General features: G+C 37.9%; 1 protein-coding gene across 1 annotated transcript; it reads left to right on the forward strand.

The window, feature by feature from the left end:
* Positions 1 to 2,049: 2,049 nt before the first annotated feature.
* On the forward strand, positions 2,050 to 23,590 carry BRMS1L (BRMS1 like transcriptional repressor). Its single transcript, XM_086894110.1, has 10 exons — positions 2,050 to 2,274; positions 6,837 to 6,927; positions 10,173 to 10,300; positions 12,956 to 13,035; positions 16,080 to 16,176; positions 16,536 to 16,619; positions 17,960 to 18,024; positions 19,463 to 19,502; positions 20,269 to 20,395; positions 22,065 to 23,590. The coding sequence occupies exons 1-10, from the start codon at positions 2,139 to 2,141 to the stop codon at positions 22,186 to 22,188; spliced, it is 972 nt and encodes a 323-aa protein (XP_086750236.1). The 5' UTR covers positions 2,050 to 2,138; the 3' UTR covers positions 22,189 to 23,590.
* The last annotated feature ends 1,101 nt before the right edge of the window (positions 23,591 to 24,691 follow it).

Below are 24,691 nucleotides of genomic sequence, written 5' to 3' on the forward strand. Positions count from 1 at the left end.
CCCTGCGGCCGGCCGGCGGTGCCGGGAGCGCGGAACCCGCGGAGGGGCTCGCAGGACTGCGGCAGAGACAGCGCAGGCAGAAGAAAGAAATGGCTTCGGCAACTGCAGCTGCCCACCGCTGCGGAGCTAGGAAAGAACTCGGGATTCCCACGTGGGCTACACTTCTTTTACAAATCGTAGGTTTGAACGAGATGTTAGGAAGACGTTATTTACTATGAAGGCGGTAAGGAACTGGAGTGGGTTATCCAGAGGAGTTCTGGATGCCTCATCCCTGGAAGTGTTCAAGGCCAGGTTGGATGGAGCTCTGAGCAACTAGTGGAAGGTGTTCCTGCCCGTGGCAGGGGGTTTGGAGCTTTATTATCTTTAAAGTCCTTTCCATCCCAAACCATTCTATGGATCTATGAAAAAAGATCATGAAAATTGTAATGGATATAGAGAAAACATGCCATGCTGTGCTGTGTGCCTGGATGAGTACAAAGTCAGAGACAACAAAAGGAGAAGGGATGGAGTTTGCACACTGAAGGATGGGAGGTTAATTCTGTCTAATTTTTCTCTCAGTGTTCTTGGAGAAGAGGTAACACACCTACATGCACTCCTCTTGAGGGAGATACAGGGAAATTATTTGCATTGGATATAGTGAGATGTGGGAGAAAAAAAGTGACTAACGTACAGCAATGGTTATTGTGGTTGAGGTGAGCAGCTGTTGCTATGGAGGTGGAAATCCATAGGGAAACTCACAAGTTATTAACTGCTTCACAATATAGCCTCCATAACATCCATCCAGACAGCAGAGAGGGACTAAATTTGGACTTCAATATGAAGAACTGCTCCTGCCAGGCACACACAACCTTAACTTCCTTGAAGTGGCCTATCACATTGAGACACACAGTGCTTTTCTACTGCTCTTTCAGCTGGCCCAGATTTCAAGAGTGAGCCTGTGCAGTTCAATGAGCTCAACTTCGCCCCAAAGATATCACCCACACCGACCCGCAGGCCACAACCAGCTCTGCATTTCAGAACTCTTGAGGATCCCTGCCAGACTTTCTTGTATGTGCATATGTCCTGAGGTGAAGCTCGCTTAGAGCAAGGGGACAGTTCAGACAGCTTTTTCCAGAAGGTGTCATTTCTATTCAGTACATCTTTTGTATGATGTACATCTTCACAATTAACAGCAAATGGTGAATGAACAGGAAAGTACTGATACTTAAAGCCAAAAAAATGATCTCAACCCTGCACAGATTGCAGTATTATCTCTTCAGTCCCTTCTGATATCCGCTCTCAATGAACAGCTGTCAGTTTTAGTTAAGTTTTTAACTTAAAACTAATTTAATTTAAATCATCACACTGGGTACAGGACAGCATATTACACTGGGGAAGAAGTAAGTTCTGCTGGGGAGGCCACTACTCATAGAATCAAAAAATTGTTAAAGTTGGAAGGGACTTTAATGATCATCTTGTTCCAAATCCCTTGGGACACCTTCCACTAGTCCAGGCTGCTCAAAGCCCCATCCAACCTGGCCTGGAACACTTCCAGAGATGAAGCATCCATAGCTTCTCTGAGCAACCTGTTCCACTTCCTCACCACCCTCACAGTAAAGAATTACCTCTTAACAACCGCAGGGACCTCTGCCCTCTGAGATCCGAGCCATAAGGGACAGCTTGCCAGGATGCAGAACTCCTCGGCAGGGGCCAGGCGGATGAATGGGGCACACGTGAGGCCCCCGCGTCGTCCCTCCGCTACTCCGGCAGGGAACGGTCACGACCGAACCCCGCGCAGCACAGGGCCACAGCCTCGCTCGGCCTCCTGCGAGAGACGCGGGCAGGTACAAAGCTCTACGAACTTTGCCCGGCCGCGCAGAAGCCTCTCTCGGCGCCGAGCAGTTCTGTGAGTGTCCCCGGGCGGAGAGGGGCGCGAAAACCGCGCACCCAACCCCTCACAGCGCCCTGCCGGCCCTCTCCTCTCAGGGCGGACCACAATTCCCAGAACGCCGCGCGCGTGCTGACGCCAGACGGCGGCGGGACTCGGCCAGTGGGCGGGCGGGCGCGCGGGCACCGGGCGGGGCGGAGCGGAGCGGCCGGTGGTGGCGGAGCGGCGGCGGGAAGGGCGGGCTCGGGGCTCCACAGCAGCGGCGGAGACGATGCCGGTCCATTCCCGGGAAAAGAAGGAGAATAATCACGATGAGATGGAGGTGGACTACGGAGAGAACGAGGGCAGCAGCTCTGAGGAGGAGGAGACCGAGAGCTCGTCTGTCTCCGAGGAGGGCGACAGCTCAGGTACGGCAGCCGCCCGCAAGGCGGCTTCCTCAGCGCTCGGCGCTGCCCCGGGGGTACACCGATTCCGTCCCGGCTCTGGCGGCTGTCGGTGTCCCCCCTTCCCCTCCCCCCGGTCACTCCGCCTCGGCCCAGCCTTTGCTTCGGCTCAGCGGCTCGTCTCCGGGCCGGCGGCCAGGGCGCAGGAACGGGGCGGGGCGCATGGGCAGGGAGCCCCGCTGAGCCCCGAGCCGGCGGCTCCGGAGCAGGCTGGCGCCCGGCCATGGCGGCCTGGGCCGCGCTGCTCCGCTCCGTGGGAGAGCCTTGGCTTGTGCCTTGTTGGGCTTGAGTGCATCCTCGCCGAGGGGCTCCTCGCTGAGGTCTCCGCTTAAAGGCTTGGCATATGAACATACGTCTGCATACATGACCACGTGTGTACGAACATATAAGTACGTATTTCCATGCAAGCTCATGAATTTCAACTAGGTGTTTTAAGACCCGTGTTTGAGGGGCTATTGAAAGCCCTATCAATACCACCGGCCTCTTTTGCAAATCACTTCAACCTCAGCTCAGTTGAAGGTCCCTTCTTTTTTCCACAGTTTCCCTATGGACTGTAGATTTTGAATTACATTAGTAGCTGAAATCTAGCTTTCAAAGGATTACTTTTTCTATGCTTAATTTACACTGTGTTATTAAGAAGGTTATTACTATCTGTTCAGACTTTCCTTGTGATTACTACTTTCTGTCTTTGGTCTTAAAACATACTTCCAGGTGATAACAGGTAGGAGTTTGTGATGCCTTATTTGACTAGTGAAGAGATGCAAGACAGTGGATGGAAAGGAAGGTTGGACATGGTTAGTGAGCTGAAAAAAGTCCTGATATAGATGCGGACCAGGACTAGTCCTAGTCCTGACATGTGGTTCTGGCAGCTTAAGTGATTTAGTGCTGAGGCTCCTATATCACCACATTAAAACTGTATAATATGCTGAGTTGGAAGGGACCCAGAAAGGTCATTGAGATCAACTCCTGACTTCACAGGACACCCTGAGAATCACACTATGTGCCTTAGAGTCTGGGATTAGGAAGTAGTAAGTGTGTTTTAAGTGATGTAGTCTGTTCGTGTTTCTTTAAAACAATACAAGAAGCTTTCCAGATAATTTTTATTGCATTCCACAGAGAAATGCTTTTAAGGGAGTACTTAAAGGATGATGATTACAGAAAATTGCATGCTTGTCTCAATGTCTTGACCAATATGGACATACTCCTTAGCAGCATATTGTTTCTACGGACTTAAAATAATTAGCACCCCAAGAAATAAGTCTCAATTGAAATTAGTAATGAATCTTTTTTTTTGGTTAAATTTTTAATTTGCTTTTCTTGCATTCAGCGTTTTGGTTTCTTTTCTGTCTCTAGTAGATGCTTGAGAATACAAAAGGTGCTGTTAGAGGAAGCGTGATTCGTCCTTGAGAGCTGGCACTCTTTCTATCCTTTCATTTTGATATTATGTATTTAATACACGTGTTTTATTGGCTGAGATATAGAATAGTTTATTAGGGATAAATTTAAAAAGCCACAAATTATGTTCACTATCCCAGAGGAGAATTTGGCCAATTTTTAAAGCACTTTATATGGGTCACAGCTTATTAAAAAAAGCTATTTTAGGTGCTGTGTGGATTTTTTTATCTTTAAACCAGGTTGCCCTAATTACTGTGTTGGACTGCTTGAATATAGTAGGAAAAAACAACTGTGATTTTGCAAGTGGTTTTTGTACACTTTTTTGTATTTTTTGGAGTATGACACTATATAAAAACTGAAGTTCTGAGACAAGATGGGCCTATCGGCAACTGTTTTAATATGAAATGAACAATCTTCCACCTCCTGTGATGTGAATTTTCAATTGGCAGGCCATGAGATTTAAACTTACAACATTTTACTTTTTCAGTAATGCATATTCCATAGTGTGTTATTTAAGGCCATGAGGAAGAAATTCTGTAAGTGGGGTATTAAAGCTATTTCAGGACTCTGAAAATCTTCATTGTTTTATGTATCTTATTGGAGGAAGACTAAAAATGAAACAATTGAAGAGCAACTTGGCATGTGAGTTGACATTTAGTATAAATTATAGGTAGAATTAAGACTTCTAGGCAGAAAGTCAAAGATTTTTGAGAGTATTTGTAGTTGAGAGGAGATTGGAGAGAGCTGTGTGTTATTTCTTTATCTGCAAGGAAGTCAGCTGCACCCTCAGATGCCAATGCATAGCAATTTCCTTTCAACACAGGTTTAAGATGTAAGATGCAGTCCCTTTCCCCTTCAACAGTGGGTGTGCTCTGATCCTCAGCCAGGATTACAGGTCTAGTTTTCTTTGCTTTGTACTCCCTAAACATACACAAACAATAAAATCCATGTTGATTTAAGAAAAGCTTATGAGTGAACTCCTTACTAAAACATACTTAGAATCAAAAGTATGGCGGAAAACATTTGAAACGTGTTGAAGAATAAAGGGGAAAAGTTGTGGCTATCCCAGTGTTCCTGTTTGGTTTCACTGGGAGGTGCCTTCACATTTTAAAGAAAATTTATTTTTGTAGCACAGAAATGCTTCTGACAACTCTCAGTAATATGATTGCCACATTCCTTAAATCTGGCCAAATTAGAAGTTGCTAAATCTATTTTGGCTTGGATATTGTATCAAACAGTCAAATAAAACTGTTCTTTAATAGGATTTTCAGCCTTATTCTGGGATTATGGTTCTGCCTTGCTTTTGAGAGCAATATTTTAACATAAATAGTGTCTCTTAACAGCCTGATATGCTCTTCCCCCACCCTCCCCATTCATTGTATTTTTTCGAAGTTCTGTCTTCAAATTTTCTTGCTCTGCTTTCAAATACTTCAGGTTATATTGTATTTTTAAACTTTGTGCACTGTCCTTTTTGATTGTTCTGACATTAATGTGACAGACTTCACTAGATCTTTAATTTGGACTCATAGTTGCCTTTGTAATTCTGATTGGTATTGCTTTGCTGACTGTTGGTTTTCATATCCAGGCAGAGAAGGTTAGTACAGTTTTTAGTCTTAAAAGCTTGTGATGATTTCAGGAAGAAGTTAAGTGCAGAGAGGTCTGAGTAGACAAATCTGATTGAATCAGATCCTTCCAAGTAGCTAGTGGTCCTGAAGCTACTCCTTTCACCTCATCAGCTTTACTAATTGCCATGCTGTTTTGCAAAACAGTAAGAATGAAGAATTGCATGCTGCATTCTCTAGTTGGTGTAGGAGACAGCTTGAAGCAGTTAAATATGTTTGTTGGAAAAATGTGAGGAAGAAGCAGGAAGCTCAGAGTTGTTTACAGCCTAAAAGAGTGATCCCTGCTGGGTTCAGGATCCTACTTTGCCTCTTTGTCAGGAGGTAGGATTTTTCTTGCCAATGTAACTACTTACATAAGTAAGGGCTCCTTAGGACAGTGCTTTCTGTCAAGCATCTGGCTTGTTCGCACCAGTTTCTGAGTGCATGGCCATCCCTTCTGCATGCCTGCTGCTGGTTGATAATAGTCAGCTGAAGTGTAACTGTAGAGCGCTAATTCCTGCAGACACTGCTGTTATAAAGCAGTTTCACTTATCTGACTTTTGAATATGGCTTAACAAAGCCCTTTTTTCTTTTTTTTTCCGAGAAGGTTGTGAAAGAGTCAAGAATTTTGTATCTTAGTTTCTCAGTTTTCTAGTCTAAGAAAGACCAATGGAGGTAACAACTGATTTTAGTGACATTGGATGTCTTAATGGCGGTGTTAAAAGTTTTGGCAGAAAATTGTGTATTTATGTTGCTTTATCTTCCCTAGGTAAATCATGAAAAAAAATCAGGACTAGAAATTGAAATAAAATCTGTGAGAAGAGTTTAACATTTGCTACTCTAGTTGCATAAAAGCATATAAAGTCAAGTATGCAGTGTTCTAGACTTTTCAGGTTAAGAAATGTTTCATTAGAGTAATTTCAAATGGTCATTTAAATGAACTGCAAATATTTTTACATTAATATTTCAACTTCAATGAACTCTTCCAACTGGATAGGATGAAACTTGTTTCAAAATTATGTTACTTTTTCATTAAAGAATATTAATAAAACAAGTCTTGAATTTTGTATGACAAATGTAGCACTGAACTATGCTTGCGTTCCAGGGATTGCTTTTGTTTGTACTAACCCAGGATACACCTGAATTTTCAGTGGTGGCTTATAACTGCTCATGCTTAATGGTATCTTTCATTTGGTGTGATATACATTGTTTAGTTTTTCTGTTTTATGCATTCTTATGTATTCTTTGGATTTCAGTCATTAAATTACCCTCTTGAGGTCTTACAATGCTGTTGTTTCCTGTTTTGAGGAAGAAGAATTTCTGTTTATGGAATTTATTCTAGAATTAGATCCAGGTTTCGTACTTTGTAGCTTATATGCCTAGTGATTTCTCATATTCTGCTATATGAGAATAATAATATAAGAGAGAAACTGTTCGTGGCTATAATTTGGATTCCCTTCTACATTCACTAGAAACATAGCCAGTTTATTTGGTTGCAAATTACATTGTTAATTTTTTTTTTTTTATTAGAAATGGATGATGAGGACTGTGAAAGAAGAAGAATGGAATGTTTAGATGAAATGTCCAATCTTGAAAAGCAATTTACAGACCTTAAAGATCAGTAAGTATTTTAATGTTTCAAATGCCTCATTTGAGGATCCTTTCCATGAAAATATTGTGTGCAGCTGGTGTTTCTTGTCTTTCATATATGTGGATGCTACTTTTGGAGAAGAGTAAGGACTGCAAAATCTGAAGTTACTTGCAGGCAGTTGCTCTAGAATGCTTCTACATGTATTCATGTATTTTTTGTTTCACTATAAGGATGGTTTTGAAATGTTGTTCCTGTGAAGGGCTAATCTGGTTCTGTTGCATCAAACTCCCTAGTAGAACCAAGGAATTCAGGGAAATTTGAGATTTTGTTTAATTACTTATTCATTTAATATCATTGTCATACTTTTATATATGTGGGACAGACCTAGGTGCATTGTCTTTGCTAAGTAAGAAATTAGGTTGGGCTTTTTTTTTAGCAGTATTTTTTTATATTTGGTACTAATGAAAGTTTCTTGTAATTACTGAAAATCTGGTACCAGATTTCAGTAAGATCTCTTACTTAAGAGATAAACTTAATAGCCACAGTTATTTAAAAGTGATTGTTATTTGTATTACAGCCTGTCATTTGTATCATAGAATCATTAAGGTTGGAAAGGACCTCTAAGATCATGAAGTCCAGCCATTTACCTAACAGTGCCATGTCCACTATTAAACCATGTCTCTAAGCACCACATTTGTGCATATTTTTTAACACTTTCAGGGATTCCATCATTTCTTTGGGCAGCCTGCTCCAATGCTTGAACACTCTTTCAGCAAAGAATTTTTTTCTAATATCCAGTCTAAGCCTCCCCTGGTGTAACCGTTTCCTCTAGTTCTGCCTCTTGTTACCAGGTAGAACAGGCTGACCCTCACCTCATTACAAACTTCTTTCAGGTCACTGTAGAGAGCAGTAAAATCTCCCTTGAGCCTCCTTTTCCCCAGGCTAAACCCCAGCTCCCTCAGTACTGCTCACAGGACTTGTGCTCCAAGCCCTTCACCAGCTTCATTGTCTTTCTTTGGACAAGCTCCAGCAGTGTATGTGAAGTTAATTTGTTTTAACTGCAAGTTAGATATGTCTGTTCAAGTTTAAATTAGTGATGTTTTGGTAGCTAACTTAATAAGGTACTTGGCAAGTAAAACTTGAGAAGACCTGGTCTGTTCTTGGGCATATGCTTTAATTGATAACTTAGTCAGTTATTAATATGGTTCAGATGCATATTTATATTGTGTTCTTTCTGCTACAGAACTGAGACCTATAACTTGCTTTGCATAACAGGACACTGTGAGATCTGGAAATAATAGGGTCTGGAAAAAATTGCCCAACAAGAAATTACTTGCTGCAGTGTCTAGAGACTTGTTTGTCCTGCTGTTCTTTGGGCTGAGTCTGGAAAAACTTGGGAAATGCAGCCAACTGATGCTGTTGATGATGATCAGTTGGTACTGATTGGTTTGGCATTTGGAAAACTGTCAGCTTTTGAGTTCAGTGTTACCCTTCCATCTGTTCAGCAGCTTGGATGACTGAAAACAATTTGTGGAAACAGATTTTTAAGGAGAGAATGTGTCAGAGAGTGTTCTTGAGAGGAAGGAACAAATTCTTTAGGGGGCTTAGGGCTTACAAATGGTGTTGGAGAAATGGTAAGGCTGTGGTATATGGAGGAAGGTGTTGTAGAGACACATTGGTTAGTTGAGAGATTGAGGTATTTGTGTGGGCTGGAAGAACAGTGGTGGTGGGAATACCAGAAATGGAGCATTAGAGTCATGGAAGAGGGATTATAGGGAGAAGCAGCTGTGAAGAGAAAGATGATGACATTGGGAAAGTAGGAAAAAAATGCATGAACAATAGGATTTTTATCACAACTAACAGCAGAGATGGTGTAATAGTTGGATCTGCTTCCTCATCGGTTTCAGGGAAACTGAATTTGGACATTTTGAGATAAGTAGCATTTATAGTGGTTTGATAGCATTTATTCATTTTAGAAAAATCACTGTTTGAAAGTACCAGATAAATAGTTGTAGTCCATCAGCTGCTGCATGGTACCAGCTGCTGACAGCACCAGTCCATACTACTTGCTCTTATGTAGCTGGCACTTGGTGCTGTGTAACCAAAAGTTAGTGACTGACTCAGGTGCACTGTGCACCCAGGTTTATGGTCTGGCTAAATAATTCTGCTGTAGCTCTGTGTTAACCACCTTGTGCAGAGTGTGCTCATCAGGGGTTAAGCCCAGCAAACTGGGGTTTGATCAGCTGCATAATGTAATAGCTGTGTAACACTTGATCCTGGTGGCAAGGTGAACAGGCATTTATTTCTCAAAGAGATCTTCATATATCAACATACATGAACTTTATTTTGTCTAATTAATTACTTAACCTATGCAGTTTAAGTAAAAAGCAGCATCCTTGTCCCAAGGACATCTGTTATGTCTATGTAAATAGGTAACAACTGATGTGTTTGTAACACTCATAGAGTTTGTACATGTTTGCTTTAATTTTTCACCTTTTGATTGTGGGGTGCAAAATGAGAACAGGAAAGGTTAGTTATATTGATGATTCTAACATGGGACACTAACAGTTACAAGCAAGTGGAGCTTTATTGAGATTGAAATGTTTATAATTGATATTACATTAAATTCTTCAGAGTGCAAGCAGATTTTTTTCGTTGTCTGCCAGGAAATATCAGCTTTTATGGGATGACTGAATTTCAGGTAAAATAAAAATATTTTAATTACACTTCCTTTTGGCAGGAATGTAATATATCAGAAATTATCTCATGATATTTATAATAGTACACAGGAGCTTAATTGAGGGCTGCTTCATTAAGCACCTGCATCTGTTTTTCCTTGGTGTATGGTAGTATGGGAGCAGATAGGTGAACCCAAATGTGAATGATCATTTCTGTCCACAAACTGTCTTTCTCTCTCATGAAATAACCCAGTTTGTTCTTACAAATTGTACTACCTTTTCATCTCCTCTTCCATGCTGATTCATGTTCTATTATTAACAGATGTGCAATATTTTTTTCTTCCCTAGAGATGGAGATACATTTAATTTTATCCTTTCTGCACTTCTGATTGTTTGCATTTGCTTTTCAGAGTAGACATGGATAGTGTTGTTCAAAAAGAAAATATGTATTGGAAAATTCAAATGAGCAAATCCTCATTTTGCTTCAGTGTTCCACAGCATTAAGAAAGAGATGACAAATAGTTATTTTAAGAATATTACTTGTGACTTGTGTTTTATTTTAAGTAAAATATCTACTTTTATTTCTGTTATTTTAAGACTTTACAAAGAAAGATTAAGCCAAGTGGATGCAAAGCTACAAGAGGTCATAGCTGGAAAAGCACCTGAATATTTAGAACCATTGGCAGCTTTACAAGAAAATATGCAAATCCGAACCAAGGTGGCAGGTAGGCATGTAAAATGTTCCAAAGTAGGAACTTGCTATGCATTTTAAGGTCAATCTACTGTTTTCTTTAGAATTGAAGAAGGATTGTGTTTTAAAGTTAGAAATACTGCAGCATAATTTTAAATATGAAGTAGTTTTTAAGTTAAAATTAATGTGTTGCTTACCAACTTGCATAAGTGGCCTGATAATACCACACTAAAAATACGTCTCTTTTTTTTTTTTTTTTTGTTTCATTTAATACTTGCCTTTGTGTAGCAGGAACAAAATTACTGAGTAAAAACTAAGAATTTTTTTAGTCAGAAGGTTTGGGATCAAGTGTACACAATGGTCCCTTTTGAAGAGATATGTAGGTGCTATGTCATGAAATACTTGCTATCTAATATGCTGGCATTTTTTCCTGCCCTTCTAGTCTGTCTCTCTTCTACTCCTCTGCTCCTATCCTTCTGTTCTGTCTAGGGAAGGAGGAAAAACCTGTTGTCCTTGGTGCTTTTCCCTAAGCTGAATTTTAGTTATTAAAACCAATGTTTATACAGGTTTTTGTGCTCATAGAAGAAGGCAAGAACATTTATCTTCTTGTATACAACTGTATAATCATATGAAATGCTAATATTATAGGAAGACTATATTTTCCTGTTGTAAATTTGTTTCGTGTTACAGCTTGATTCCACTAGGAGGATTCAGCTGTCTAAGGATTACCTAACACAGGCTGTCAGAGAGCCAAAAGACAGACACCTGTGATCTCTTTAGCCAGAGAAGCTGTACCAGTGTCTTTCCTGAGAAATTTAGGAGAAACATGGTGCAGGCTAACTGAAAAATGCCAAGCCACCTTATACTTTCTGTAATACTAGTGCTGTTTCAGTACTACCCAGTATGTCTTCACTGGTACTTCTGATTTTGAGAATTTGGAATCTTTTGATCCATTGCATTTCTCTCCCTCCAGGTCTTATTTCTAATGCTTTTTCTCAGCTGCTGACCCAGGATTTATGGGTTTAAAGTTCCTAGCCCAAATTTATATGACCAGCCCTAAGTAGCCCACTTAGGCTTTGCAGGAGGATCTCAGTTGAATTTGCAAAAGGTTTGGTATAAAAGCAACCTTAATCCAGGCTTTTAATTTTCAGTTTTAAATGTAGCTGTCCATCAGTGCTTTCATGTAGGTGGGTATGGGATATACAGCATATTACACATTCTCCTGATTGGTCTTGAGCACCATTGAAGAGCCATGTTTCAATGTAAAAAAAACCCCATCTTAAAAACAGCGCTGAGAATATAAAATAGTTTTTTTCCATTTGTCCCCAACTGAATGACCTTGATAAAATTATTCCAGAGAAAGCAAGAGACTGCAGAACTGGCTTATTTGCTCTTACAGTTTAAGAGCCTTGACAGAAGTGGGTAATAGCAGGACTCGAGATCCAGCAGGTAACCTGTAAGGACTTACTGTTACCTGAGAAAGAGGAGGAAGTGGTGACAAAACCCCCAACCTAAAACTATATTTAGCTAAACTTTGGATATAATTGTATCTGTTTTAGAAAAGAAACTTGTGCTCCTCAGCTCTCTAAGGCTCTATTCACACAAAATGTGAATCTTGACTGTTACAGCAAGTCAGAAAAACAGCTGTTTCTTCTAGAACAGTTCATACCTATATTTTTCAATTTCAAGCAAATAAACAGTGACCTAAATATGCCAGTCAGCCATAAATATTAAGAAAATAAAAGCCAGCAAAACATAGCAATGTAAGAAAAGAACATTTTGAATTCTAGAATAGCTTCACTGTGGAAACTTGATTGATGCAATACTTGGTTTGTTTTTCAGCGGGATTGCTGGTAGTAGTTTTGTTCCTCTAGTACTGTGTTCATTTCTAGTAAGTTGAATTATAAGGGAAGTTGGTTTTGAAAGTTTTTCAGTTGCAAGACACCACCACTGTGTATGTGAACGTAACTCTTCAAGTTTCTAATCTGAAGCAATATAAATGTTTTCTGTTGAGTGCTTTGAATATATTAAATGGAGTTCTATTGATGGTTGCCAGATATTGAATTTCAGATACCTCTCAGTTTTTTTTCAGCTGGTTAGTGGACACATTTCCAGAAATGTCTAAAAATGCTCCTAATACTTAGAAGTGGTACCCTTTATAACAAGGTGACTGTTTTAAGAATGGAGCAGTTTTGTTAATTAATGTAATTTATTAAGGTCATGCATTATAAAGTAAGTCTTACTCCAAATGTTAATTTGTAAAACCTTTTTATTTCAATTATTTTTCTAGCTGTTTTAAAACCCCAAAACCTTATTTTAAACGCTAATTAGAAAACAGAAGCAGCCATTCAGTGTTTAAATTTGAAAACTGATAATGCTCTGGATAGTTTGATCAGAAATATGAAACAGACATATTTTCTAAAGTTAGTGTGACCACTGGTGTAATTTATTGATTGACAGGAGAGGGAGTTAAAATAACATTCAGTTTTCCTCAGATCTTCAGAATTAAGGATTTACTTGTTCTTATTTTTATTCTTTAAAGCAGCCAGCCACTCTAAGTGCCTAATACAATACATCTGTATTTTCCACTGTGTGCATGTGTTTGGACTTGCAGGCAGTCTTAAAATAGAATTCTGAAGTTGGATATTTGCTAAAGAAAGTAATATTGCTATAATTTGTCTGATTGCAGGTATCTATAGAGAGCTTTGTCTGGAATCTGTGAAGAACAAATATGAATGTGAAATTCAAGCCTCTCGACAGCACTGTGAGGTTGTGCCAGCTGTTTCATTTTGATAGCTAATATCATGTAACTACTGTTTGTCATGCTTTTCCAGTTATTCTCTATTTGAATGCAATTGCTGTGTAATATTTAAGCCCATGCAAGAGGTTATTCAAAGCTAAAAACTATAATCATAGAATGTGCTGAGTTAGAAGGGACCCATCAAGATGATCTAGTCCAATTCCTGGCCCTGTGCAGGACACACAAGAATCAAACCACGTGCCTAGGAGTGCTGTCCAAACATTTCTTGAACTCAGACAAGCTGGGACTACTTTTCTGGGGAGCCTGTTCCAGTGCTCAACCACCCTCTGGGTGAAGAACCTTCTCGTGATACCCAACCTAAACCTCCCCTGGCTCAGCTTCATGGCTTTTCCTCAAATCCTCTCTCTGGTCAAAAGAGTAATGAGATTGGTTTCTGCCCTTCTGCTTGGTATCTATCATTCTGAGGATATTGAAGACCAGCATGAGATCTCCTTTCAGTCCCCTTCAGGCCGAAGAGACCAAGTGACCTCAGCTGCTCCTTATACGGCTTCCCCTCCAGAGCTTTCACCATCCTTCTGGCCCTCCTCTGGACACTCTGTAGTAGCTTAATAGTTTTCTTAACTTGTGGCACCCAAAACTGCCCCAGCACTTGAGCTGAGGCTGCCCCAGTGTAGAGCAGAGCAGGACAATCCCCTCCCTTGCCTGGCTGGCCATGCTGTGCCTGATGCACCCCAGGACAGGTTGGCCCTCCTGGCTGCCAGGGCACTGCTGGCTCAGATTCAGCTTTCTGTCAACAAGGACCCCCTGGGTTCTCTCAAGCCTCTCATTCCCCAGTCTGTACATCCAGGATTGCCGTGTCCCAGATGCAGAATCCAGCACTTGTTCTTTTTTAACTTCATTTGGTTGGCAATTGCCCAGCCCTGTCATTTGTCAGTCTCTGCAGGGCCTCTCTGACCTTGAGGGAGTCAGCAGTCCCTCCCAGTGTTGGCAAATTTACTTAGTACTCCTTTGAGTCCTGTCTGAGTTGTTAATGAAAATGTTGAAGAGTTTTTATTAGTTTGACTTTACATATCTATCTATCTATCTATCTAACTAGCTAACTAACTAACTATCGCTAAGGCTTCTTATTTTTCATTATCAAGTTCTTATTAATAGATTCCCATGTGATTTTTTTTTACCTTTTTCATAAAAAGGTTACCAAGAAAGTAACCAAAATATCTGACATAATTTTATCAAGAAATGTCTTACACTTTAATAACAAAACCAAAGAAGTCTTTTTGAGATTAGCATTAGACAGCTACTGATAGAGTTGTCATTTCAAAAACAGTTATGAGAAAAATATGTTTCTCTCCTTGAACATAAAGATTCCTGTTCATGTATCTAAATAGTGGATACTGTAGTACAAACGCTCAAGTACATATATATCCAATCCTGAGCACAGCTGCTTAGATCCTGAGGTTTTCATCACAGTTCTCCTCAACCCCCTTACAGTTGCTTAAAGGTGTTCTGGGTGGTTCACCATATTCCTGAATTCCTGGTTCCTACTGTACCAATAAAGCAAGAATGTGCATGTATTTTTGAAAAGGTTTCCATTTTCTTGATGCCTTGGGAAAGAATTAGGTATTATGAAAGATGCCTCATTACTGGCTGCCTTTGCTGCTGTGAATACTCCTGAGGCTGGACAGAATCTTGTAAGACTTGCAAGGTCTCTTATCCATGATTGAATGATTTGCTTTGGCTTTGTATTATTCCTCTTTAAGGTCGTCTTTGTCCCTTGTTTTGCTGTTATGTGAAACATTCAGAATTCACCATCCAATACAAGTCTCTTGGGGGAAAAAGCTCTATTAATAAAGTCAGAAATTCTGTTTGTAGAATTACTGTTGCTCTGGAGTATAACCATTCAGCAAGAATGCCTCTGATGCCTGTAACAGCTTTTCACACCTTATTTGTTACCAGGTATCTGAAGCAGAACACATGTCTAAACACAAACACTATGTAATTTTAAAATGGTCTCAGAACAGATAACACTCAATTGTCACTTCAGATATATGTAAAAAGGCTTCTGCCTTTTAAATTCACCTGGGAAATGTTTTTTTATAATGAGGGGTTGAAAAATATGTGAAAGGAGGTCTTTAGAATTTGAATACTTTGTAACTAGAGGGAATGGTAAGCATGACAATCATTTTGTGGAATAGCGTTCTTTGTCCATTCCAACCAATTTGCTTCACTCCAGCAAACTAGCTTGAACACGGGTAAAGGGAATTTTTTGTTACTGTGCTGTGGGCAAGAGCAGTTGAGGTACAGACATCTGCTCATTTGGCTGTAGGGAACTGCAGCTTCTGACAGAGACATGGGAGCAGATAGCTGGATGCATTGACTTGAGCTGCTTATCCTGTTTTTTCAGTAAGTCCAAGCTCTCTGTTTTCCAGAGTTGCTGAAGACATTGCTCACTGAAAATGAATGTTAAAATCAATCAGCTGTATTTTCTACTCATAGTTTTGGAAATATGCAAGCTTATGAAAGAGCAGTAAAACTATTTCATTAAGGCTTGAAACTCAGCTTAATTCCAGATTACTCTTTTAGAGAATTTAGTGGGTTTTGATGCTAAGAGTAACTGATCTATATAGATACTGTGTAATTTAGTATAGGAGGTAGTTTTATAAAAAAAATTCCCATGAAACTTAGCTTTTGTGATTTGTAATAAAAGGTGGCATAATTTACAATTACCCATTGTGAGTAAATATTTTCTATCCAAAAGAAAAGCACTGTATTTGTGTCAAAATGCAAAGTTATTCTGGAGAGCTAGCTGCATGCTCTTAATTACTCTTGGTACCAGTAGTTGATAAATCTGTAATTATATTTTCACTTGTGTTAAGTAAGCGTGCTGTCTTTAAAGAGCTAGGATCTCATGCTAAGAAAGTGGATAGAGATGTCATATGCTTTGTGACTTCTGAAAAAGCTGTTCTTGTGTTCCTTCCACTGATACCTTAAATTGTCAATATTTAGATTATTGAACTCAATAATGTAAAAATCTGTAATCTTGCCTTTATAGAGTGAGAAGCTTCTCTTGTATGATACTGTACAAAGTGAACTAGAAGAGAAGATTAGAAGACTTGAAGAAGACAGACATAGCATTGACATTACCTCAGGTAGATGGAAATTCAGTTTTTTAAATTTGTTTTTCATCTTCTGCTGGCTACTGATTAGTTTACTATACACTTAGTACTTCTAGTGAGTTTTAGATTATCTGTTGGAATTTTGTTCAGCTGTAGACTTTGGCCAGGGGTTGAATTTAAACTTCAGCTTCGGTTTAATAGTTGTCAGCATCCCATGTGCCTTTGAGAGTATTAATCTATGTACATAATCTTATAACACCTTTGTTCTGTTTAGAAACAGCATCTTACCAGAAAATATTAATTTTCATTTTTGCACAATGTTTTCTGCTATAAAAAGAGCTAAACATGAAAATGTTTCTGATTCATAGCATATTCTTATTATATCTTTTCAGAATTATGGAATGATGAGCTCCAGTCCAGGAAGAAAAGGAAGGATCCATTTAGCCCAGATAAGAAGAAACCTGTTGTTGTATCAGATATCCTTTTACTGAAATCATTGTTCTTTCTAGTAGTGCTTGCAGTTTTATAGCTAGCTTTATTACATATGTCATTAAGATCAAGTTGAAATGATTATGCATTATCAAAACTTTATTGCATGACAGACATTAGTCTATTCAGATTAGAAAAGCCATGTTTACACATTCATCCCATCATGAATATTGAATTACCTAGCTACTAGTTTTATGTAGAAAATGTTTCTAAAAGTTGGTTTTTCTAGCTCTTAAAGAAAAATAGAATTACAAGGCAAAAGCAGAATCAAATCAGGCCACTTGAACTTTGCCAACTGATCATATAAATAGCATTGGATTCCGTGAATTTTGAGTTACCTTGCCATTTTAGAGTATATTCCAAACCAAAAATACTAATATAGTATTAGGTATAGAATCTCAGCAATTTCAGACAGTTTATAAAGCTAAAAATCCTTTCAGTTGTGAAGTAAATGAATTTGTTCGTTTTGACTGTAGTTTAGAAACAGTTGTGAACTTGTCAGATTTGTGCAAAGCAAATACCTAGAAATTTTACACAGCTTTTGATTTGTTATTTTTAGCTATTCAGAGAAAAACAAATTTGAAAGTATTTTAAGACTTCTAAAATTTGACATGGAATTTAAATTTAAGCTTGCTCTCCATTTTAGATTTTTTTTTTTAACATCCATAGCACCTTTTGCTAAACTTATTTTTCAGAGATGAAATGGGGAGAAATGAAATAGAAAGTGAAGACTATTGTAATGGAATAGCTGTACTATATGGAATTTTGATTTGAAGCTCATGTGCTGTTCTAATACACATTTTTTATTTTGCAGTTGATAGCTTAAGGAAGGGGACTTTGCCTTTCTACCTCCTGTTTTTTTTGGTATTTGATACTCAGTTATGTGGTGCTGACCATACTTTTCTTCTGAAGATACATGATGCAGAATACTGTAAAAATAATGATTTTATTTAAGCTGATACTACTGTAGGTGCTGTTTTGCAGTGGAACATTGAAATTACAATGAATTTTAATTGTAATTTAAATTATTGCAAATAGAATAGTTTTTGAACTGTTAGGAATGGAATGGTTGTGTCTCAGCTCTTTATCTTACCCTTATGTTGAACTCCAATAGTCTGAATATCTACATACTATTATTACCTCTTAATTCTTAAAATGTACTTCCAGGTTGCATAATTCAAAGATGGATGTGTTTGCACTGAGCTTTTACGTCGTGTTGGTACACTTTTTGTGAAAGATCTTCACAACAGAGCTATTAATATCTTTGAACAAATATCAGTGTATTTTTATTATTTCCTTTTTAAAGAGTTTTCCCTAACATTTCCACGCCCTTATATAGTTTATATGTTACAAGACCTTGATATACTTGAAGACTGGACAACAATAAGAAAGGTAAAATGAAAGGATGAATGCCAGTCCCTGTGGATTTATTTGGGTTCACGTGTAGTCCTTTTGCTACTTAAAAATATGTAACTGGATTTCTTACAGGATCAAAACAGTAAATAGGTTTTTGTTTCTTCAATAGTCAACTAATCCTTTCACTTCAAGCTGTAATTGCTATTTCTTCTTAAACCCTAATCATAGAGGAATCCATTAAAGTGGTGTAAGAAGATATCTGTAAAATGGGAAGTCCATAATTTTCTATGTTAAAGTGAGCCTAAAGCCTGTGTTAAGTGGACCTGCTTTCTCATAGTTTAGCCCAATTGGATAGAAACTATGATAGGATAGTATGATAGGATTTTGCTTTATGAGGTTTTATAACATATCATATGCCATGTTTTCATATAGTAAGGTTTTTAAGATTTCTGTGCTTTGACCTCTCCTGATACTTTTTTTACATAAAAATGAGGAGCTGTGTGTTTCTTAGATTACAAAGAGAATCATGGATAATAGGAAAAGAAATTCGTTTAGTCAGTTGATGTATTTGAAAAAACAAATCCAGCTTTTAATTGCATAATGTCTTTTTAAGATCATTGTAAGACTGTTGAAGGATCTTGGTGTAATGAAATGCTATCCTTGCCTTGTACCTGCAGTCAGAAAGCTTCCCCTAGGATCCTGGTGCATCCCAGCTTAGGGAATAGCAAACCACTTAGGTGAATTCAAAAACTTGGTGGGGAGTTGGCTCTAAGTCAGTTTCTATCCTGTTTTTTATCCCCTGTAGCTATTTCCTAAACAAGAAGTAAAATGTGACCTTTATGTGAGAACTTGTCTGACTTTCCTCTTTCTGCTGCATCAGAGGAACAGACACTAAATATCTTTCCCTCGAGTTCTTTTCTGTAGTTTTACTTAATTTTAAAGAATAGCAATAAATCCAGGACCTACTGGGGTTTTGCCTTTTCTGGAAATTTAAAAATCCCCAAAAAGCAAACAAATGAACCCCTAAAAACTCTCAAATGCTTTTTTTTCTTCAAGATTGTGTGGTCTTGAGCTTGTATGAAATAACATTTCTGAGCTTATATATTAAAAGATTATGTTGTTCATATAGCATTTTGGTTTTCAGAATGAGTTACGTGTAATTTTGTGTTTTCTTGACAGAATTACTTAAGAGCAATTTTGAGGATTTAATTTAGAAAAGCTTGAGTTATTGAAATCAAAACTTAATAAAGAAGGTGATTTTTTACACCCTCAAAATGCTTTTTTATTTAGCTACCGAATCACCATTGAACATTTTTATTTTAGAATTCTCATTGTATTTTTTTGCAAGTAAATGCAAGTATATACTTGCATATAAAAGCAAATACTACTGCATGTTACTCCACAACTAAAGCTGGTGGCTAAGACAAAATGACTCTGTCTGCTGACTAATTTTAATTTTCTTTTGTGTTTCAAGGCAATGGCTACGCTGGGACCACACAGGGTAAAGCCAGAACGTAAGTAAATGTGGTCTAGTTTCACAAGACAGAACTTGTCTTGTCCAATGCTGTGTCCAATGATGCAAACTGCATCCAGGCACATTGTATTTTTTATAGTACTGCTATAGTGATGGAGGATGGGATGCAGTAGCTGGAAGATGTGGCCTTTGTCTTTCCCCTCTCTCAGGTGCTGATACCTATAGCTTGATTGCTGTTGTTTTCTGTTGACACAAATTCTAGAAAGTTATCAACAAAAGTTCAGGCTTCTAGCAGTGGTTTACAGCAATTCATATTAGCAAGCTATGCCAGTGTTTGCACAAGATTAAGCAGAAAACTGAGAGCATCTGGACCTTACAGAGGCATTTCAAAGGATGCTCACATTGGCCACAAGCCACAACCCTGAAAAAGCAGAGCTGTGGGAAAGGAGTGGTACTCATTGGGCACTGAAGCGAGAAGCATGTTCTTCCTAAGTAAAATCACATATTTGGAGGTGAGGAGGAAAAGGGACAAGGGGGCATGTAGGGGATAGCTTCTATTTGAAAATGAAAATATAACTTTTAATTATCTGACTGGAAATAAAAAGATATATTGCTTCCAATTTTTGTGCAATTATTAAAAGACAGACTACTGTTGGAAAAATATGTATTCTCTGTAAATAACTTGATGAAAGCGTATATAACCACACAACTGATTTCTGTGAAGTCAATATTCTTTTACCACTTTAATAATTATTAGAATAATTATTTGAAGTCTATTCTTCTAACAATTTTGTTACTTAATTTAGCACCTGTCAAATTAGAAAAGCATCTACATAGTGCTAGATCTGAAGAAGGAAGACTCTATTATGATGGCGAGTGGTATGGACGAGGCCAGACGATATGCATTGATAAGAAAGATGAATGTCCTACAAGGTAAAGATTATTTAGTTTATGCAGCTCTCTGTACATTCATGTTAAGCAATAACTAGGATGATGGCATTGCCAAGTAAGGCCTATGTGGAAATACTGCCACCTCGGACATTTACTAGTATACCTTGCAAGACAGGCATTACCAAAGGTGCATGCTGACTTGTGAAAGAGGCTAGTAAAAGTTGGAATTGACTGAGGGTAGTCAAGTTAGGATCTTTCTAACAATTTAAGCTGTTATTAGTTTTTGATAGCTTTTGAGTAATTTTTTTTGGTAATTTGAGTAATTTTATCTTGAGAGTTTGTTGCTTTGCGAATTTGATCTGTTGGTCCACCCAAAAATACTTAATTATGGGAAAACACTTTATGCTGTTGAAGATAAGCTTTGTTTTCCATTGATTAGTGCTCTGAAAGAAGAGAGGAACTTTTCTATAGTATTTTCTTCTCTTAAGAAAAGTTCTACCTTGGAATAATCAAAATATTAGAGTGTAAATTTGGTCGAATGTTTAAGATCTATAAATGTATTTTCTCTGTATGGATAATATTTGTAAAATCTAAAAGTCTGAGTGTATTTAAAATTAAATGTATATCTTAACTTCTACTGAATGGGACAAATAAGTCTAAGCCCAGTGTTGATTAAATATGTACATACACTCAGGAAAACTGATTTTAATTTCATATGTCAGTAGTTTACTGTAGAACTGGCTGTTTCTCTTCTTCCTTGTATATGGTGAGGAGGAACAAATTTAGGTGATTTTAGTGTTTGTTCAGGGCTGAAACAGGAAGGTATTTTAGTAAACTACAGACAGTCTGAAATTAAAAAAAACCCCTCTGGATTAATTTAGCAGAACACAGCAGTTGTACTGGGCCAAGTAAAGACCTTAGTATACAGTGTCTGACAGAAGCCAGAAACTGATGCTTAACAGGGCAATCATGCAGTGGAGCTCTCCTGGGTTTTCAAGACCCCCCCTCAACTTTTTTAAGACTTAGAGGAAGTTAAACTCAGTATGCAATAGACCTTTGTTCTAATAACTGCTTTAATGTTTGGTTTTGTGCTTTCTATTTTCCCCGTCAATCTACTTGAAATGATATTTTTTCTGTGGGGTGTGGGGAGGGAGTTTTGTTCACAATTTGTGTTAAAGGTTACCACAAGGAGCATAAAAGCAGGGCTTATTTAGCAGTGAATCAGTAAATCAGTTTTCAGTTTATTTCTTGTGGCCTTGGTATAATGAGTTAAGAGTTGAATACCTTTTTTGCCTTAAATCATGGCTTCAGGTTGTTCAATTTTTTTTCAAGTACTTCGTATTCAATGCAATTTCAAGGCTTTTCTTGTTTTTTTACTGCGGGTAGTTTATTGTTGTGTTTTCCCTGTGTGATTGTTCTTTTAAACAATTAAAGTATTTGTACCTGTTAGGGTTTTCTTGTAAGAGAATAAAATGGGTGGCTGAAACATTAGCTATCTTCACTAAAGACACATGTAGTTGGAAGGAATTCTGTTAAAACCCTACTCTTAGAGTGGTGCTAGTATCTTTTGGACCTAGCCTTTACAACTAATGCATATTTTCATTTTCTGTGTGGAAATACAGCTGCAGTTTTGAGGTTATTTTTAGCTTATAAGCTTTCTAAATCCTTCTTGTTTTTCTTCTCCTGACCCTTCTTCCCTCATTTTCTGTAGTGCCATAATTACAACAATTAACCATGATGAAGTTTGGTTTAAAAGACCGGATGGAAGCAAGTCTAAGCTGTATATTTCTCAGCTACAGAAAGGAAAATATTCAATAAAGCATAACCACAACTGACCACTGCTCCCTGGATATGAAACTATGGTATTGCCATGCGTGATGTGCCATGGGGTGAAAATTGTATTTAATGGTGTTTTGTATTCTTTATGTATTTACAGCAGTATCTAATGTGTGTTGGTCGTGCTGTATGTAAGCTTCATATGGGCGGCCTTCAGAAACCTGAGGAGGGTAAATCCTGTTAACAGACATTTTGCCTCTAAATTGGGTCCAGTGCCTAAGATATGAAGTATGCTCTTCAAGTATAATGCTTCAAAACTTAGCATATTTGTAAAATGAAGAAAAAAATAATTATTTTCCCGTTGGTGACCAGTTGGTGTGAAAAAAATAACCATAATTACCAGCAACTCACTTTATTTTCAGTGGCTGTGTCATGCTTCACTTGTGAATGTAAATTTAGCCTGCTCAGCTGTTGCTTTTGAATAGATTGTAACATGCATAAGCATTCTTTTATCCAAAGTGTACTGATTTATTTAAATTATTGTCCTCAACAGCTCTACTAGTACCGACTGTGTTATATTTTGTAAGGTTTACTATGTTGCTTGTAATGAGACAAGGCCTATATTTTGAACTATGTTTTTGAAGAGCACTTTTCTAGTGTAGGACCCTATTCATTAGCAGACAAATCATTGGTGATGTTTTTTCTTGATTGCCAGCAAAATGTATGCATAAGGTAGACAGTGTTGCTCCAACCTGTGTTATACGTAGCCCACAAAGAACGACTGGGGGGATGGTTAAATGCTCTTGCATGGCCTGCATGTCTGGTCCACAGTTGTATGAAGTACGATGGGTTTTTGTTAGGAAAGGAAAATATTTCCCCAGAAGTCATATATCTGGGAGAATTTACACTGAGTTTTTCATCAAACTATTTTCACAATTTCTGTTCCCTGTTTTATCTGATTGTACACCGGAAGTATTTCATGCAGCTTAGGAAGCTGAGTGTCTTCTAAAGTCTTGCTCTTTTAGCCACAGAGAAAAGTCCTAAATCCTTGATGTGATGTGCTTGGAGCATCTAGAATGATAGATGGGATTGTTGAAGAATTGTTAACGCCTTGGTTATGTGCACTTTAATCTCCACTTACGATGATTTCTTCTTGGAGAAAGTAAAGCATCCATTTGCTTTAAACGATCACAACAAATATTTTTATTGTAACATATAAATTAATCATCTCTTCTAGTGCAGGGTGGTAAGTTCTTTCCAAATGCCAAATCAGTTTCTGCTGAGTAATGCTTTTCTACAATTGTATGACATTATAAATCAAATGTACATAAAGTATCAATTGACGTGTTGGCTTTTAACATGAATATGAACTGTATGTATACAGTTGTTTGATAAACTTTTTGTAATTAAATATTTGCATTTTTTAACTTAGTATATAAATAAATGATCTGTGGTAGTGGACATCTTTTATGTTTTGTTCTTTGGTTTTCTAGTCTTGTTGGAATTGCTGATCTACCAAATGGCAAAGGGAAATATTTTTAAATAATCCAAAGGCCTAAAGGCTTTTTTAAAAATCTTTTGACTTGCACTTTTTTCTTTTGATTTTTGACAGTCTGTATGTATAGATGTTGTTTGTTTTTACAAGCTTTTACAAAAGTCTTTATGGAAGCTTTATTCTGTTACATTTATAAATCAAACAAACACTGTTAAGAATCTCATAACTGTTGACATGCCTTGAAATCATTTGTATTTAGGCCACGCTGGGTACTCTAAACAGTTTTTGTGATTCACCCCTTTCCTCATACCTCTTTTGTAGTTTGCATCTCTTTAGCTGCAATTGATTATTCCTGCAGCTTTTTCTGATCTGATCTTCTACAAAGCAAAACTTTGCTTCATAGAGCCTTGCAGTTTGGACTGACACTTTGTGAATGTGGCTCCTTAATTCAGAATAAACGTAATTCATATCAACATGAGAGGTAATAATCGTAGCAGTATGGATTAGTGATGAGACAACTGGAATCTACTCGTTGCATTACAAGAAGGACAGGAAACTGAGCTGTGGATTTTGTTTTTGACATGTCACCATTTCTGCATATGTGATGGGAGAGCTGTGAGGTTGGTTTTTGTTTATAACTGGTTAATTGTTTCATGCTTAGGTGAATCATGTTTGTACATGCTTTGTATCTTTTTAATAATTCAACACTTAATGTTTTGCTTGAGGCAACATAAAATATAAGAGGTGTCTTCCACAGATTTTAGTCCTTTGAAGTAGAGACATTGGTAGCCTCTTGTCCATCTGTTTTGTCTTTTACACCACTACATTAAAACTTTTCAAGCTTTGGTAGCATTGTTTTAACCTACAACTGGGATTTAGATATGTAAGGTGCTGGAAGGAATTCTGTAATATGTGAAAAGCTAAGTAAGTGAAGAACAAGAGTACAAGAACAAGAGTGACAAAAATAACTTTCTGTACATATGTAGAAAAGGCTTCTCTATCAATAGTTACATTTCAGAGGAGATGTAGTTGAGCTTTCACCAAACACAGAGCAAATTGATCTGCTC

This window comes from Cyanistes caeruleus, chromosome 6, assembly GCF_971803275.1.
Source record: "Cyanistes caeruleus chromosome 6, bCyaCae1.hap1.1, whole genome shotgun sequence".
Taxonomy (NCBI): domain Eukaryota; kingdom Metazoa; phylum Chordata; class Aves; order Passeriformes; family Paridae; genus Cyanistes; species Cyanistes caeruleus.

Coding starts and splice junctions, on each gene's coding strand:
- BRMS1L (XM_086894110.1), top strand. CDS start 2,139: ATGCCGGTCCATTCCCGGGAAAAGAAGGAGAATAATCACGATGAGATG. Junction 6,928..10,172: donor TTTACAGACCTTAAAGATCA/GTAAGTATTTTA, acceptor TGTTATTTTAAG/ACTTTACAAAGAAAGATTAA. Junction 13,036..16,079: donor CCTCTCGACAGCACTGTGAG/GTTGTGCCAGCT, acceptor TTGCCTTTATAG/AGTGAGAAGCTTCTCTTGTA.